The following is a 19,473-nucleotide window of genomic DNA, read 5'->3' as shown; positions in this document are numbered from 1 at the left end:
CTTTCTATACATATATGTCTGCATATGTTAAACCAGTTATAGATAACCCACAAGGCCCAGGAAAATCCTATGCCTATAATAAAAACAACCAAAAGCAGTAGAATCTTTTTTTTTTTTTTTTTTTTTTTAAGAAAATACAAACCTGAAATACAGGTATTGTCACCTCTAGGTTATATTCAGAGAATTCATCAATATTAGTATAAGAGACAGTGGGGATTATGTTTAGTCTTATAATTTATTTATCCCAGTTTTCCTTATTAGCCCTGACCTTCCATTCCCTGGTTGAGGCTCCCTTAATTTCCTTTTAGGCTCTACCTCTTATACTTACGCTATCGAATTATTTGTCATTGTTCACTAGCATCCTATCTCAGTTCCAAATGAGTTGATCATTTTCTTCTTCCCACCTTGTGCTTGCTCCTACCATCACCCTTTATCAAGGTCCCTTTACACATTGATCTTTCCTGTTGCTTTCAGTACTTTTAGCAATATTCCGCCAAGTTTAGCTTCCAGTTACCTCATTGTGATGACTCTGAATAAATATTTTTTCCCTTCGGCTGGGCATGGTGATTCATGCCTGTAATCTCAACACTTTGAGAGGCCGAGATGGGAAGATCCTTGAGCCCAGGAGTTTGAGACCAGCCTGGGCAACGTAGCACGACCCTCTCTCTACAAAAAAAAATTTAAATATTAGCTGTGTGTGGGGTGGCACACACCTGTAGTCACAGCTCCTCAGGTGGCTGAAGTGGAGGATCGCTTGATCCCAGGAGGTCGAGGCTGCAGTGAGCTGGGATTGCACCACTGCATTCTAGCCAAGGTGGCAAAGCTGAAACCCTGTCTCCAAAATTTTTAATAATTTTTAAAAATTACATTAATAACTCATTAAATTCTTTTTTCTTTCCTAGAAACATAATAGTAAAATATTTCTTTTCCATATTAAAATGGGGGTAAAGAGGCTGAAAATATCTATTTTACTTGATAATTTATATTTATAAACAACTGAATCTGCCTGATTATGCATCTTGCAGTATCCTGGCTTAACTTTTTTTTGAGCAGGGGGCCTCTGAAAACCTCATTTTATAATTTGCTAACTTTTTATAGACTCATTCTACATGAAGGGATTTTTAAAATGACATCACAAGCAATTTCTTTAATGTGACAAAAATGTATTGGGTGCCTGTTTTGTATGCTGCTCTTGACTTTGTGGAACAGATCAAGAAGTAGAACAGTCTTGAAAGTACATAATATATTTGGGGATTAATGCACAAAAAGTAATTTTAAAGTTAGTAATTAATGTTTCCATTTAAGAAACGTCACAGGGCTAATAGGCCTAGGGAAGAGAGTTGATTGGGTTGTTCAGGAAAGGTGGGATCTGACATGGTTCTTCAAGGATTAGTATAATAGCAGTGATTGGAAGGAGACATCCAAGCAGAATGATCCACATAAAGAAAGTGTTTCATGGGCAAAGACACAGAGGTATAAAGGATTGTGGGAGGAGGAGAAAGCACTATATAATGTAATCTGATAAAAAGTCACAAGTTAGAAAAGGAGAATAGTGTTTCTCTCACCTTCCAGATACATGGCCCCCTTCCTGGCCTTTTTGGGTAGTTGCTTGGGGCCTGAGGCTAGTTCTCACTCATGAATGAAAGCAAAATCAGTCTGGGCCAGAGCATTTAATTGATGGAAAACTCTGCAGTCTGTTCCCCCTTCTGTTACAGTGACCAGCCACATTGAAGATGATGTCAGTTACATGAGCCTGGTTCTTTGAGTGACTTAGATAAGCCCTATTGACAACCTGTTAGGGTTGAGAGAGAAATAAAAACATTAATTGTTTAAGCCACTGAGATTTGGGATTTGATTGTTAACCATCACACAGTATAACCAACCCTTTCCTGATGGTTACAAGGGTAAGTAGTAAACTAAGTTAGTTAAGATCTGGTGGAAATGATAAGGAAAAAGGATTTTGGCTGCATGTTCTAAAGACCTAACTTTCTGAAGAAACATGCCCAAGAAACTCCCAGATTGAAACGATTCCAGTAAGGCAGAGATAAGAGAGATTGTAGGTTTGGTGCTAAACCATTAGAGCAAAGTAAATATCACAATAAAGCAAGTCATAAAATTTTTTTGGTTTCCTAGTGCGTATAAAAGATATGTTTAGTCTGGCTGTGGTGGCTCACACCTATAATTCCAACACCTTGGGAAGCCAAGGTGGGAGGACTGCTTCAGGCTGGGAGTTCCAGACCAGCCTGAGCAATATAACAAGAAGCTGACTCTACAAAAAAAAATTTTTTAATTAGCCCAGTGTGGTGGTATGTATCTGTGGTCCTAGCTACTCATAAGGCTGAGGTGGGAGGATCACCTGAATCCAGGAGTTTGAGGTAACAGTGAGCTGCGATCATACCACTGCACTCCAGCTTGGGTAACAGAGCAAGACTCTGTTTGTAAAATTAATTATAAAATATGTTTATGCTATACTGTAGTTTATTACATGTGCAGCTAAAACAATGTACATGTCTTTGGTCTTTTTAAGTTAATTTTCAGTGTTCTTGTCTTAAAAAATACCTCATTGCTAAGAAATGGTAACTGTCATATAAGCCTTTAGCAAGTCGTAATCTCTGCTAATGGAGAGTTTTGCGTCAATGTGAATGGCTGCTGAAGGTTTGGATGGCTGTGGCAGTTTCTTAAAATGAGATAAAGATGTGCTACATTGATGGACTCTTAACTTTCACCAAAGATGGCTCTGTAGCATGTGAAGCTGTTTGATAGCATTTTACCCATAGAATTGCCTGCAAAATTATAGTCATTTCTTTTAAAGCCTTGTTGTCATTTTAACAACATTCACAACATCTTCGGGACTAGATCCCATCTCACCAAACCACTGTCTTTACTCATCCATAAGAAGCAACTCCTCATCTGTTCACATTTTTTTTTTCTCTAGGCATCCACCTATTTTTATTTTTTATTTTCTATTGCATTTTAGGTTTTGGGGTACATGTGCAGAACATGCAAGATAGTTGCATAGGTACACAAGTGGCAGTGTGTTTTGCTGCCTTCCTCCCCTTCACCCACATTTGGCATTTCTCCCCATGCTATCCCTCCCCAGCTCCCCCCCCCCGCTGTCCCTCCCCTGTTCCCCCCAATAGACCCCAGTGTGTAGTGCTCCCTTCCCTGTGTCCATGTGTTCTCATTGTTCGTCACCCGCCTATGATTGAGAATACGCAGTATTTCATTTTCTGTTCTTGTGTCAGTTTGCTGAGAATGATGGTCTCCAGATTCATCCATGTGCCTACAAAGGACATGAACTTAACATTTTTGATTGCTGCATAATATTCCATGGTATATATGTGCCACATTTTCCCAGTCCAGTCTATCATCGATGGGCATTTGGGTTGGTTCCAGGTCATTGCTGCAATGAACATTCGTGTGCATGTGTCCTTATAGTAGAACGATTTATAGTCCTTTGGATATATACCCAGTAATGGGATTGCTGGGTCAAATGGAATTTCTATTTCTAGGTCCTTGAGGAATCACCACACTGTCTTCCACAATGGTTGAACTAATTTACACTCCCACCAGCAGTGTAAAAGTGTTCCTATTTCTCCACTCCTCTCCAGCATCTGTTGTCTCCAGATTTTTTAATGATCGCTATTCTAACTGGCGTGAGATGGTATCTTAATGTGGTTTTGATTTGCACCTCTCTAATGACCACTGATGATGAGCATTTTTTCATATGTTTGTTGGCCTCATGTATGTCTTCTTTTGTAAAGTGTCTGTTCGTATCCTTTGCCCATTTTTGAATGGGCTTGTTTGTTTTTTTCCTGTAAATCTGTTTGAGTTCTTTATAAATTCTGGGTATCAGCCCTTTGTCAGATGGGTAAACTGCAAAAATTTTTTCCTATTCTGTTGGTTGCCGATTCACTCTAGTGACTGTTTCTTTTGCCATGCAGAAGCTGTGGAGTTTGATTAGGTCCCATTTGTCTATTTTGGCTTTTGTTGCCAATGGTTTTGGTGTTTTGGTCATGAAGTCCTTACCTACTCCTATGTCCTGAATGGTTTTGCCTAGATTTTCTTCTAGGGTTTATATGGTGCCAGGTCTTATGTTTAAGTCTTTAATCCATCTGAGTTGATTTTAGTGTAAGGTGTCAGGAAGGGGTCCAGTTTCTGCTTTCTGCACATGTAGCCAGTTTTCCCAACACCATTTATTAAACAGGGAATCCTTTCCCCATTGCTTGTTTTTGTCAGGTTTATCAAAGATTGTATAGTTGTAGATATGTTGTGTTGCCTCCGATGCCTCTGTTCTGTTCCATTGGTCTATATCTCTGTTTTGGTACCAGTACCATGCTGTTTTGATTACTGTAGCCTTGTAGTATAGTTTGAAATCCGGTAGTGTGATGCCCCCCACTGTGTTCTTTTTGCTTAGAATTGACTTGGCTATGCAGGCTCTCTTTTTGTTCCATATGAAGTTCATGGTGGTTTTTTCCAGTTCTGTGAAGAAAGTCAATGGTAGCTTGATGGGGATAGCATTGAATCTGTAAATTACTTTGGGCAGTATAGCCATTTTCACGATATTAATTCTTCCTAACCATGAACATGGAGTGTTTCTCCATCTGTTTGTGTCCTCTCTTATTTCGTTGAGCAGTGGTTTGTAGTTTTCCTTGAAGAGGTTCCTTGCGTTCCTCGTAAGTTGCATTCCTAGGTATTTTATTCTTTTTGTAGCAATTGTGAATGGCAGTTCGTTTTTGATTTGGCTCTCTTTAAGTCTGTTATTGGTGTATAGGAATGCTTGTGATTTTCTCACATTGATTTTATATCCTGAGACTTTGCTGAAGTTGCTTATCAGTTTCAGGAGTTTTTGGGCTGAGGCGTTGGGGTCTTCTAGGTATACTATCATGTCGTCTGCAAATAGAGACAATTTGGCTTCCACCTTTCCTATTAGAATACCCTGTATTTCTTTTTCTTGCCTGATTGCTCTGGCTAGAACTTCCAGTACTGTATTGAATAGGAGTGGTGAGAGAGGGCATCCTTGTCTAGTGCCAGCTTTCAAAGGGAATGCTTCCAGATTTTGCCCATTCAGTATGATATTGGCTGTTGGTTTGTCATAAATAGCTTTTATTACTTTGAGATACGTTCCATCAATACCGAGTTTATTGAGGGTTTTTAGCATAAAGGGCTGTTGAATTTTGTCAAATGCCTTCTCTGCGACAATTGAGATAATCATGTGGTTTTTGTTTTTGGTTCTGTTTATGTGGTGAATTATGTTTATAGACTTGCGTATGTTGAACCAGACTTGCATCCCCGGGATGAATCCTACTTGATCATGATGGATAAGCTTTTTGATGTGCTGTTGCAATTGGCTTGCCAGTATTTTATTGAAGATTTTTCCATCTATGTTCATCATGGATACTGGCCTGAAGTTTTCTTTTCTTTTTGAGTCTCTGCTGGGTTTTGGTATCAGGATGATGTTGGTCTCATAAAATGTTTTGGGAAGGATTCGCTCTTTTTGGATTATTTGGAATAGTTTCAGAAGGAATGGTACCAGCTCCTCTTCGTGTGTCTGGTAGAATTCTGCTGTGAACCCATCTGGACCTGGGCTTTTTTTTGTGTGGTAGGCTCTTAATGGCTGCCTCAACTTCAGACCTTGTTATTGGTCTATTCATAGTTTCAGCTTCCTCCTGGTTTAGGCTTGGGAGGACACAAGTGTCTAGGAATTTATCCATTTCTTCCAGGTTTACTAGTTTATGTGCATAGAGTTGTTTGTAATATTCTCTGATGATGGTTTGAATTTCTGTGGAATCTGTGGTGATTTCCCCTTTATCATTTTTTATTGCATCTATTTGGTTATTCTCTCTTTTCTTTTTTATCAGTCTGGCTTGTGGTCTGTTTTGTTGATCTTTTCAAAAAACCAGTTCTTGGATTTATTGATTTTTTTTTGAAGGGTTTTTCGTGTCTCTATCTCCTTCAGTTCTGCTCTGATCTTAGTTATTTCTTGTCTTCTGCTAGATTTTGAGTTATTTTTATCTTGCTCCTCTAGCTCTTTCAATTTTGACAATAGGGTGTCAATTTTGGATCTCTCCACTGTTCTCATGTGGGCACTTACTGCTATATACTTTCCTCTAGAGACTGCTTTAAATGTGTCCCAGAGATTCTGGTATGTTGTGTCTTCCTTCTCGTTGGTTTTGAAGAACTTCTTTATTTCTGCCTTCATTTCATTGTTTATCCAGTCAACATTCAAGAGCCAGTTGTTCAGTTTCCATGAAGTTGTGCGGTTCTGAGTTAGTTTCTGAATTCTGATTTCTAACTTGATTGCACTATGGTCTGAGAGACTGTTTGTTATGATTTCAGTTGTTTTACATTTGCTGAGGAGTGCTTTACTTCCAATTACGTGGTCAATTGTAGAGTAGGTGTGATGTGGTGCTGAGAAGAATGTATATTCTGTGTATTTGGGGTGGAGAGTTCTGTAAATGTCTATCAGGTTTGCTTGTTCCAAGTCCGAGTTCAAGCCCTGGATATCCTTGTTAATTTTCTGTCTGGTTGATCTGTCTAATATTGACAGTGGAGTGTTAACGTCTCTGACTATTATTATGTGGGAGTCTAGGTCTCTTTGTAAGTTGTTAAGAATTGCCTTATATATCTGGGTGCTCCTGTATTGGGTCCATATATATTTAGGATCATTAGCTCTTGTTGTTCTATCAATCCTTTGACCATAATGTAATGTCCTTCTTTGTCTCTTTTGATCTTTGTTGCTTTAAAGTCTGTTTTATCAGAGACGAGAATTGTAAGTCCTCCTTTTTTTCGCTCTCCATTTGCTTGGTAAATCTTCCTCCATCCCTTTATTTTGAGCCTTTGTATATCCTTGCATGCGAGATGGGTTTCCTAGATACAGCACACCGATGGGTTTTGGCTTTTTATCCAATTTCCCAGTCTGTGTCTTTTGATTGGTGCATTTAGCTCATTTATATTTAGGGTTAATATTGTTATGTATGAATTTGATACTGCCATTTTGATGCTAGCTGGCTGTTTTGCCCGTTAGTTGATGCAGATTCTTCATTTTGTTGATGCTCTTTAGCATTTGGTATGTTTTTGGAATGGCTGGTACTGGTTGTTCCTTTCTATGTATAGTGCCTCTTTCAGGAGCTCTTGTAAAGCAGGCCTGGTGGTGACAAAATCTCTGAGTACTTGCTTGTTCACAAAGGATTTTATTTTTCCTTCACTTATGAAGCTCAGTTTGGCTGGATATGAAATTCTGGGTTGAAAGTTCTTTTCTTTAAGAATGTTGAATATTGGCCCCCACTCTCTTCTGGCTTGTAGGGTTTCTGCCGAGAGATCTGCTGTGAGTCTGATGGGCTTCCCTTTGTGGGTGACCCGACCTTTCTCTCTGGCTGCCCTTAGCACTTTCTTTTTCATTTCAACCCTGGTGAATTTGACGATTATGTGCCTTGGGGTTGCTCTTCTTGTGGAATATCTTTGTGGTGTTCTCTATATTTCCTGGACTTGAATATTGGCCTGCCTTGCTAGGTTGGGGAAATTGTCCTGGATAATATCCTGAAGAGTATTTTCCAGCTTGGATTCATTCTCTTCGTCACATTCAGGTACACCTATCAAACGTAGATTAGGTCTCTTCACATAGACCCACATTTCTTGGAGACTTTGTTCATTCCTTTTTGTGCTTTTTTCTCTAATCTTGGCTTCTCATTTTATTTTATTGAGTTGATCTTCGACTTCTGATATCCTTTCTTCTGCTTGGTCAATTCAGCTGTTGAAACTTGTGCATGCTTCATGAAGTTTTCATGTTGTGTTTTTCAGCTCCTTCAATTCACTCATATTCCTCTCTAAGTTGTCCATTCTTGTTATCATTTCCTCACATCTTTTTTCAAATCTTCAAGGTTCTTAGTTTCTTTGCATTGATTTAGAACATGTTTTTTTAGCTCACGGAAGTTTCTCATTACCCACCTTCTGAAGTCTGATTCCGTCATTTCATCACACTCATTCTCCATCCAGCTTTGTTCCCTTGCTGGTGAGGAGTTTTGGTCCTTTGTAGGAGGCGAGGTGTTCTGGTTTCGGGTGTTTTCCTCCTTTTTGCGCTGGTTTCTTCCCATCTTTGTGGATTTATCCACCTGTCTTCTGAGTGGTTACTGATTTTCCGATTGGGTCTCTGAGTGGACATCCAGATTGTTGATGATGAAGTATTTCTGTTTGTTAGTTTTCCTTCTAACAGTCTGGCCCCACTGCTGTAGGACTGCTGAGGTCTACTCTAGGCCCTGCTTGTCTGGGGAACTCCTGTAGCAGCTGCGGAACCGTGAGGGTTGCTACCAGATTCTTTTTCTGCTGTCTTTGTCCCTGAATGATGCCTGCCAGTTGTCAGTCTGATCAGTCCTTTGTGAGGTGACTGTTTGGATATACGGGGCTCAGGGAGCTGCTTGAGGAGACATTCTGTACTTTATAGAAGCTCTACTGCTGAGCTGTGAGCTCCGTTGTTCATTCAGGGCTGCTAGGCAGGTACGTTTAAGTCTGCTGCAGCAGAACTCATAAAGCCCCTTTTTTTTCCTCAGGTGCTCTGTCCCGGGGATTAGGGCTTTATTTATGAGTATGGGTTGCACTTTCCTGCACAGCGAGGAGGCAGACTAGTCACTGCCTGCCTGTAGTGGCTATGATGAGCTGCCATGGGCTCTGCCCTGCTACCATGTGTAATTCCCTGTAGTCCTGTTTATATGGGTGTGGTTAGAACGGCAGTGGTGATGGTGGCCCACCTCTGTAGTGGCAGACTCTCTCTGTTATGGCGGGTTGCCTCGGCAACGGCAGGCTGCGTCAGCAATGGCTGAGTCCCTCTGTAGGGGTTGCGTGCCTCGGTAGTGGCGGACGCCCCTTGCCCACGGAGCTGCACTCTCCTGGGTTCAGCTGTGCTTGCCGTGAAACTCTCAACCCCGAGCGTTTCCAATTGCTGTTTTGTTTGTTTTTGCCGCGGTGGGACCCGCTGAGCCTGATCACCTGGTTCCCTGCCTCAGAGCCCCCTTTTTTTTTTTTTTTTTTTTTTTTTAAGTTGAACAGTTGACTCTCTCCCAGGTGTTCCAATCGCCTGCTGCAAGGGCACCGGGATCTGTGTGATTTCCCGTGCTGCGACCCACTGCGCCGGCTCAAACCACATTGCTGCCCAGGAATCTCCTGGTCTGGCTTCTGTTTAAGCCCCGTTTAATCAGATGAATGTGCTAATCTGCCTTCTGAAATCTCCAATTGCCAGTTTAACAGGGCAACCAAACCAGTGTATTTTGTACGGAGTGTCGCTGCGCTACGGCCTCGGCCCAAACAGCCGCACCAGCCCAGACTTCTGCACTGGCAGCCCATGGGGCTCTTGCACCTCGGAATCTCCTAGTCTGTGGACAATAAAGATCCGTATGGAATTGCGGCCTGCACTCACCCTCTGCAGATTCACTGGGAGCTGCAATCCTGAGTTGGTCCTACAGTGCCATCTTCCCTCTTCCCCCGTTCACATTTTATTGTGAGATTACAGCAAGGCAGGCACATCTTTAGGCTCCACTTCTTATTCTAGTTCTCTTGCTATTTCTGCCACATCTGCAATTATTTCCTTCACTGAAGTCTTGAACCCCTCAAAGTCATCCATGAGGGCTGGAATCAACTTCTTCCAAATTCCTGTTAATATTAATACTTTGACCTCCTCCCGTGAATCAGAAATTTTTATTTGTTTGTTTTTGACAAAGTTTCACTCTGTTTCCCAGGCTAGCACGTAGTGGTAGGATCTTGACTCACTGCAGCCTCTACCTCCTGTGTTCAAGTGATTCTCTTGCCCCAGCCCAGCCTCCCAAGTGCTGGGATTACTGGCATCTGCCAGTATGCCTGGCTAATTTTTGTATTTTTTTTTTTTTGAGACAGAGTTTTATGCTTGGTGCAATGGCGCGATCTCGGCTCACCACAACCTCCACCCCCGTTCAGGCAATTCTTCTGCCTCAGCCTCCCGAGTAGCTGGGATTACAGGCACATGCCACCATGCCCAGCTAATTTTTTGTATTTTTAGTGGAGACGAGGTTTCACCATGTTGGCAAGCCTGGTCTCAAATTCCTGGCCTCATCCGCCCACTTCAGCCTCCCAAAGTGCTGGGATTACAGGCGTGAGCTACCATTCCAGGCCAGGAATGTTTTTAATGGCATCTAGAATGGTGAATCCTTTCCAGAAGGTTTTCAATTTACTTGCCCAGATGCATCAGAGGAATCACTAATTATAGCAGCTATATCTGTGTCAACTGTTATTTCTTACATAATACAGACTTTGAAAGTTGAAATTACTCTTGATTGAGGGACAACAGAGTGACTTCTGTTAACATGCATGAAAACAACAGTAATCTTGTCTGTAAGAGTTCTTGGGTGGCCAAGTGCATTGTGAATAAGCAGTACTACTTTGAAAGGAATCTTTATTTTTTTCTGAGCAGTATGTCTCAACAGTGGGCTTAAAATATTCAGCAAACCGTTTTATAATCAAATGTGTTGTCATCCATGCTTTGTTTTTCCATTTTAGATCATCGGCAAAGTTGATTTGGCATAATTCACGCTGGCTATAGGATTTTCAGAATGGTAAATGAGTGTTGGCTTAACTTAAAGTCAGTAGCTACATTAGCCTGTCAAGAGAGTCAGCCTGCCCTTTGAAGTTTTGATGGCAGGCATAGACTTCTCTCTAACTATGAAAGTCCTCGGTGGCATCTTCCAATAGAAGGCTGTTTCATCCACATTGAAAATTTATTGTTTAATGTAGCCATCTTCGTTAATAATCTTAGATCTTTTAGATAACTTGCTACCGTTTCTATTAATATGTCAGCACTTGCTGTTTCACATTGCACTTTTATGTTACGGGAACAGCTTTTTTCGTTAAACCTCATGAACCAATCTTTGCCAGATCAGACTTTTCCTCTATAGCTTCCTCACCTGTCACACTTCGTGGAATTGAAAGTTAAGGCCTTGCTCTGGATTAGGCTTTGGCTTGGGTGAAAGTTATAGCTGTTTTGGTCTTCTATCCAGACCACTAGTCCTTACTGTAGATCTTCAGTAAGGCTACTTAGTGATTAGTGTGTTCTACTTGTCATTAGTGTGTTCACTGGTAGCATGTTTAATTTTCTTCAAGAATTTTTCTTCTGCATTCACAACTTGGTAACTTTGTCATACGAGGCCTAGCTTTTAGCCTGTCTTACCTTTCAATACGTCTTTCTCAATCAGCTTAGTCATTTCTAGCTTTTGATTTATGAGAGATATGCTGCTGTCTTTCACTTGAACACTTAGGGGCTACTGTAGGGCTATTATTATTTGTCTTAATTTCAGTACTGTGTGTCTGAGTGAAGAGGAAGACCTGAAGAGGAGATAGATGGGAGAATATAGTAGTCAGAATACACAACATTTATTAAGTTCACTTTTTCTTTTGAGGCAGAGTCTTATTGTTTCATCTAGGCTGGAGTGCAGTGACGTGATCTTGGCTCATAGCAAACTCCACCTCTGGGGTTCAAGCAGTTCTCTGACCTCAGCCTCCTAAGTAACTAGAACTACAGGTGTGTGCCACCATGCCCAGCTCATTTTTGTATTTTTGTATTTCTAGTAGAGACAAGGTTTTACCATGTTGGCCAGGGTCGTCTCAACTCCAGATGACAGGTGATCTGCCTACCTAAGCCTCCCAAAGTGCTGGGATTACAGTCATGAGCCACTGTGCCTGATTAGTTTACCATTTTATATGAATGCAGTTTGTGATGCCCCAAAACTATTACAGAAGGAATGTCAAAGATCACTGATCACAGATCATCATAACAGATAAAATAATATTGAAAAAGTTTGAAATATTGGCAAGAATAACCAAAACATGACACAGATACCTGAAATGAGCACATGATGATGGAAAAAATGATGCTAATACACTTACTTGACACAGGGTTGCCACAAACTCAATTTTTAAGAAATAAGATGCAATATTTGCAAAGCACAATAAAGCAAACTACATAAAATTAGAAATGAAAAGTTAACTTTAGAATTTATTAATGTATTAAAGTAACCTTAGACCAAAAACAAGATCTAGGCAAAAGGAAGATTATAGATTGCAGGGTTATTACTGACTAAAATAATCAAAGGGGGGCCAGGCGCGGTGGCTCAAGCCTGTAATCCCAGCACTTTGGGAGGCCGAGGCGGGTGGATCATGAGGTCAAGAGATTGAGACCATCCTGGTCAACATGGTGGAAACCCCATCTCTACTAAAAATACAAAAAATTAGCTGAGCATGATGGCGCGTGCCTGTAATCCCAGCTACTCGGGAGGCTGAGGCAGGAGAATTGCCTGAACCCAGGAGGCGGAGGTTGTGGTGAGCCGAGATCGCACCATTGCACTCCAGCCTGGGTAACAAGAGCGAAACTCTGTCTCAAAAAAAATTAATAATAATAATCAAAGGAATTATAGTTGTCCTTGGTATCCATAGGGTATTAGTTCCAGGATTCCTTTGGATAGCAAAATCTGAAGTTACTCAGCTTCCTTATATAAAATGCCATAGTATGTATGTATATAACCTGTGCTTTAATTCATCTCTAGATTACTTATAATATCTAATATGATGTAAATAGTTGTACTGCATTTTTTTTTAACTGTTTTTAAGTTTTCAACTATTTTCAGTCTGCAGTTTTTGAATCTGCAGGTGTGGAACCAGTGTATACAGAGAGCCAACAAATTATCTCTGCCAACATTAAAGAAAATTATCCTGAAATTTTTTTTTTTTTTTGGCTTGTTTTGTTTTGAGATAGAGCCTTACTCTGTTGCCCACCCTCGAGTGCAGTGGCATGATCACAGCTCACTGCAGCCCTAACCGCCCAGGCTCAAGTGATCTTTCTATCTGAGCCTCTCAAGTAACTGGGACTACAGGTGCATGCCACCATACCCAGCTAATTTTTTTTTCTTTTTTTGGTGGAGACAGGTTCTTACTGTGTTGCCTAGGCTGGTCTCAAATTCCTGGACTCAAGTGATCCTCCCACTTTGTCCTCCCAAAGTGCTGAGATTATAGGCCTGTGCCATTATGTGCAGCCCTGAAGTCTTAAAATTTTCCTCTGTCCTCTCTCAAGTTACAGTATGATTCATTGGTGACTTGTCATGCATCATCTGGTTATTCTGCATTTTCTAATTTGCTTAAAGATATTTGGGATTATATTTAATGGTTTTCATATGCTCTTTTTTTCTTCAAAAATACATTTTTAGGTCACATTGAAGTAGTGAAATTACTTGTGTCACATGGAGCTGAAGTGACATGCAAGGATAAGAAGTCTTATACACCTCTTCATGCAGCAGCCTCTAGTGGAATGATCAGCGTAGTCAAGTACCTTCTAGATCTTGGAGTTGATGTAGGTATATAGATTGAACAGTATAAAATTATGGAGCCCTTTTATACTTGTTACATTATTGACAGAAGTTATTTCAAGTTTAAGAAATGATTTTATACAGTGTTTCATATTTTAATTGGATATTTATAGTCTTTTATGTAATATCTAATGCACTGATTTATGATCAAGGCATGTAAATAGTCAAAGCATGTTAAGAGGTAAAATACACTTCAAAGGTGTGTGATTTATTGCTAGTTTTTCTTCTGTATCACATTCCAGGCCCTTTCATTCCATTTCACTTGTTGCAATCAGCAGATCAGACACATTGGTATTATTAGATAGCTGGGTTATTATTAGTCTTCTTTGCCTAGTCTGATACTCTTAAAATGACTGTAGCAGTTTGTATTACAGAATATTGGCAAGAGCTAGGCAGGTAAACAGAAAGCTTTTTGCCCACCGAGTGTACATATGCCTTACTATGTAATTCTCTGGTTAAAAAGGAATGAGGCTTTATTTGGATATATTTGATTCCTGAATTGAGATAACTTAGAATACCTGTAGCTTTTCACAAGCCATCCTTTAAACAAACACAATACTTTACTCCCACTCTTGGCTTTTTTGGCATAATCACAGCTCATGCAACCTTTAACTCCTGGGCTCAAGTGATCCTCCCACCTAAGCCTCCTGAATAGCTAGAATTACAGGCTTATTTTTTAATTTTGTAGAGATGGGGTCTTGCTGTTACCCAGACTGGTCCCTAACTCTTGACCTCAAGTGACCCTCCTGCCTTGGTCTCCCAAAGTGCTGGAATTACAGGGATGAGCCACCACACACAGCATACTCTTAGTGTATTTATTCTTATTTCAGGTAGAGTTCTGACAAAGTCACTGATTCTTTGAAATACAAATTCTGAAGAACTCATTGGTTCTTTAAAATGGCACATTAGAAGATGTAGGATAAAGATTTGCTAGAGAGATGCAGTTTAGATCAGCTACAAAAAAACTAAGAAAGTAGGTTATAGCCTGGTTGGACAAAAAATACATGACAGAACTGTAGGGCTAGATAGGCTCTTAATTTACGGACCATGTGAAACAGTGTACCTGAAACAAGCTAATAAATACTGAAAGTGTGAGGATCATGAGAATAAGTTGCAGAAATCTGAACTCAATTCCTGTAGCTCTGTTTCAGCAGGGTGAAATAATATCTTAAAAGACGCTTGATCTAGATAAATGAGGCAACATTGTTCCTGATTACTGTTTCAAGTCCATTCTGATGCAATTTTTAAAACTGATTTTATTGACAGTCAATTACATTTGTAAACTCTGGTGACTTTATTCATCAAAATAAATAGCCAGACTTACAACCTTTTAGTAATATGTGGCCCCCAATTGTGTAGTTTTTTTTATTTTTATTTTTATTTGTTAGTTTCCTAGGAGATTACCACAAACTGGAGGGCTAATAGTAATTTAACTTCTGGAAGTCTTAGAGTATAGAAATTCTTAATCAAGATGTTAGCAAGATTGTTTCCTTAGGAGGTTCTGAGGGATAATCTGTTTCTTGTCTCTGTTCTAGCTTCTTGTGACAAAATCTAGGTACTTTGATTAAAGCTAAGTGTTAACTTTTTTACTTCCTCTGATTTCTATTACGAGTGATCCCAGAAAAGAAAGGTTAAAGCTGCATTACGTTGGGACCAACTACAAGATTAGAGGCCATAGTCTCCACACAAGGCTACCCTTATTTATGACCAACTATAAATTTAGAGGGCTTTCAAAACCGTTTTGAGGTTTGATAATTAACCAGAAAGTCTCACAAAATTATTTAAAAGCTTTATACTCAAAGTTGTGGTTTATTACAGGGACAAGATATAAATTGAGAGCAGCCAAAGGAAGAGACACATAGGGTAGAGTGCAGGAGTATTCTAAAGGCAAAGTTTCCCTTACCCCTCCTCATGGAGTCAGAACACATTACTCTCCTTCCCTGGGATCAGTGTGTGACAGTATGAATGAAGTATTTCCATCAAGGAATGCTCACCTGAGCTTCATTTTCAGTTTTTATTGGGGCTCCATTACATCGACTTGATTGGTTGTCCATGTGGTTAATTTCAGCCTCCAAATACATGATACCGTGTAACTTAAAGCTCCCACTCTAAATAGAGACTCTTTACTCAGGTATGTATAATAGATTACCTCCCTGAAGCCAAGGGCAAAGGACAGATCTCTCTTTGGGAAAGGTCAGTTTCTTTACTACACAGAAATCATGTAAAAACTATTGCCTTATTTGTTAGAAATAGAAAAACAAGGCTGGGCATAGTGGCTCCTGCCTGTAATCCTTAGCACTTTGGGAGGCCAAGGCAGGTGGATCATTTGAGGTCAGGAGTTGAAGACCAGCCTTGCCAACATGGTGACACCCTATCTCTACTAAAAATACAGAAGTTAGCCAGGCAGTAGTGGTGTGTGACTGTAATCCCAGCTACTTGGGTGGCTGAGGCAGGATAATCGCTTGAGCCAGTGAGGCCGAGGTTTTGGTGAGCCAAGATTGTGCCACTGCATTCCAGTCTGGGCAACAGAGTGAGACCCTGTCTCAAAAGTAAAAAGAAAGAAAAGCAAAACCCTTAGTACATGAATTGTTTCTCACTTTTCAGCATATTCTTTTGACTTGTGATAAAATAACTTGCATGTGATACTGAAAATATGATACCGAAAAAAAGTGATACCGAAAATATTTAGAGCCCAAGTTTATGGCAAAAAGGAATTAAGTAAATAGAAGAACTTGCCATTCATTCTTTTAAAAAATCCTGATCTGTACTTTATTATTAAGTTTAGCCTTTGTCACTGCAAAATGAAAAAGTTGGAAATACACATTTTACTGAATATACCTCAGAATCTTCAGTTTGTGTTTATTTTTTATAATGATAAATAATTATAAATCCCTTACCTGGAACCTCTAAAAATACATTAGTTTATATTTTCCTAAAATATCTCTTTTGGTGTTACTCAGTTTTGTCATGAAGTAGACATTGTACATGTGAATTATATTCCCTGAATATAATACCCCTGTAATACCAAAATGCTTGTCAAGGGTTTTTTATTGTAAGCAAACTTTAGAATTGTAAGCCTCAGCCAGGCACAGTGGCTTACGCCTGTAATCCCAGCACTTTGGGAGGCTGAGGCGGGTGGATCACGAGGTAAAGAGATCGAGATCATCTGGCCAACATGGTGAAGCCCTATTTTACTAAAAATACAAAAATTAGCTGGGCGTGGTGTCATGTGCCTGTAGTCCCAGCTACTCAGGAGGCTGAGGCAGGAGAATCACTTGAACCCAGGAGATGGAGGTTGCATCGAGCCGAGATCATGCCACTGCACCTCCAGCCTGTCGACAGAGCGAGACTCCATCTCATTTAAAAAAAAAAAAAAAAAAAAGCTCTTCTTCATATTTATCCTGTCTTCGTTTCTCACTTTAGTAATTTGTTGCAACCACAGGTTGCTAAAATTGCTCATAATATTGATAATTAGCAAAATTAACATTCACATTTTTCCCCCTCTAACAGATGAATGAACCAAATGCCTATGGAAATACACCTCTTCATGTAGCCTGCTATAATGGACAAGATGTTGTAGTGAATGAACTTATAGACTGTGGTGCTATTGTAAATCAAAAGAATGAAAAAGGATTTACTCCTTTGCACTTTGCTGCTGCATCAACACATGGAGCATTGTGTTTAGAACTTCTAGTTGGCAATGGGGCTGATGTCAATATGAAGGTAAGAAAGAAAATCAGAAACTTGGCTTTAAGTATTTAGTATTTCACTGTTAAAACCGAATACCATTCGTCAATAAAAAAGGAACTACTGATAGACTCAAGAACATGGATAAATCTTTAAAATATTATGCTGAGTGAAAGGCTTACACAAGAGTATGTATGTGCTTTCCATTTATGTAAGGTTCTAGAACCAATGTAATTCCATTTATATGGGGTTCCAGAATCTATAATTGAAAAAAATCACAGCAATTATTGCCATTGGGAGGAGAGATCAACTGGAAAAGGGGCATGAAAGAACTTTATGTGATGATGGTAATGTTTGGTACTTTGACAGTGGTTTATATTATATAGATTTGTCAAAACTCATAAGGTAGTATATTTTAATGCTTTCATATCATATAAATTTCTCTCTGAAGGAAAAATCAAAACAGATGTTGAACCCTAGTTAATGATGTGTTTAGAGGTGACATGTATGATATCTGTGTCTCATTTTAAAAAGCATCAAATAACTGGGTGGATGGAAAGATGGATGAATCTACAATAAAATAGTAAAATACTACTGGTAGAATTTAGATGGTATGTATATGTATGTTCACTCTACAGGTCTTTTCAAATTTTACACAATGTTAGGGGAAAAAACTATTAGTATGTTGCACATAAGGAATAGTTGCTTTTTGGGTTTTGTTGTTGTTATCACTTTGAAGAGTACACATTTGGATTTTAGAAATATGTGAAAATTCTGGGCTGACATGGTGGTTTCTGCCTGTAATCCCACCACTTTGAGAGGCCAGGGTAGGGAGGATCAGTTGAGCCTAGGAGTTCAGGGCTATCCTGGACAACGTAACCTGGTTCTACAAAAAAATAAATAAATAATCAGCCTGGCATGGTGGTTCATGCCTGTAGTCCCAGCTACTTGGGAGACTAAAGTGGGAGGATCTCATAGGCTGTGGAGATCAAGGCTTCAGTGAGCTAAGATCATGCTACTACACTCCAGCCTGGGTGACAGAGTGAGATCCCATCTCAAAAAATAGATAAATGGATGAATGAAAATTTTGGCCAGATGCAGTCTGGCTCACACTTGTAATCCCAGTGCTTTAGGAGGCCAAGGTAAGAAGATTACTTGAGGCCAGGAGTTTAAGACCAGCCTAGGTAACATAGCAAGATCCCCGTCTCTATAAAAAATAAATAAATAAATAAAAATTATCCTGTAGTCCTAGGTACGCAGGAGGCTGAGGCTGGAGGATTGCTTGAGACCAGGAGTTCAAAGTTACAGTGAGCTATGATTGTACCACTGTACTCTATCTAGCCTGAGCAGCAGATGAGACCTTGTCTCAAATGAATGAAAATTCTGGAGCCAAAGTAAATATGCTTTCACTGTGTAATTCTGTAAGTGAGCACATGCAATCCAGATTTTGAGCATTGCTATTTTATAATACATAACCATTTTAGATTTTCTAGTATTCTTTTACTAGTTATGTCTGTATTAATTTCATCAATTCACATCTTGAGCATTTACCAGACTCTGTCTTGTGGTATGAAGAAAAGAAAACCAGGCAAAATATTGAGCCATTTATGATTAGTAAAAATGTTTAAGTTTAAAATGTGATTTTTCAGAGCATTTTAATTACAACATTTTCTTACCTAACTTCAGTGAAACCTTTAATGATGCCACTGGCCTATTCTGACAGCTGTAACAACAAACCCATCTGTAATTAAGTCATTGCTTTAAATTACCCTCTCTCAGCTACAGGACAAAAGATATATACATATTACACCCAATGAAGAAAAGGCATGAGGTATCATAAAGTACCCCACTATGATCACAGCTAAATCATCCTTTTAAAAGTTTCTAGGTCTTGGTCACATCACCTAGTAACATTTTTTATAGTTTAGGTAATTACTAGAAAATTTACTTATTGCAAGTTGGAACTGCTTTTTTGAATTTGAAGAATTCCTACACTTTGGATAATCAGGGCCCAGAAAAGTATCTAAACCCTTGTGAGGAGAAAAATTACTTTTTTCATCAGAGGCCCAGTAATGTTGCTTTCATGAAAGTTAGGCTATTTCAAAATTTAAAATTTGGAATTACGTTAATATTTTCAAAATCAAACATCAAAACCAAGTTTTCTCAGTCTTTATGAGACCCGTTTATGATAGTGAATGTAGTGAAATCATCTTTGTTAGTATGATGGAACTTTACCTGTGTCATCAGCTACTGTGCATTTTTTGGTTCACATGATGCTGTCTTTTAAAGGGTGTATGCTGGGCTTCCTGTTTTATGCACTGCCATTTTAGCATGGATATTTAATATAATTTGATGAAAACGAGTCATTTGATTCATGTTAGTGTCTACATAGGTGATGATAATACCTGTG

At 39.4% G+C, this 19,473-nt stretch overlaps 1 protein-coding gene across 21 annotated transcripts in view; it reads left to right on the top strand.

The window, feature by feature from the left end:
* The window catches only part of ANKRD28 (ankyrin repeat domain 28), a 208,642-nt gene that overhangs the window by 138,692 nt on the left and 50,477 nt on the right, over nt 1-19,473 (top strand). For all 21 annotated transcript variants that reach the window (XR_013528648.1, XR_013528652.1, XR_013528650.1 and 18 more), the window contains 2 exons: nt 13,218-13,360; nt 16,887-17,099. Coding sequence is in view for 15 of the 21 variants with exons in the window: in XM_035278351.3 (XP_035134242.1) it covers nt 13,218-13,360; nt 16,887-17,099 (356 nt within the window). In the remaining 6 variants the exon portion in view is untranslated. The remainder of the gene's footprint in view (nt 1-13,217; nt 13,361-16,886; nt 17,100-19,473) is intronic.

Source organism: Callithrix jacchus, chromosome 17 (genome assembly GCF_049354715.1).
Source record: "Callithrix jacchus isolate 240 chromosome 17, calJac240_pri, whole genome shotgun sequence".
Taxonomy (NCBI): domain Eukaryota; kingdom Metazoa; phylum Chordata; class Mammalia; order Primates; family Cebidae; genus Callithrix; species Callithrix jacchus.
This window is presented reverse-complemented; position numbering and strand designations above follow the sequence as displayed.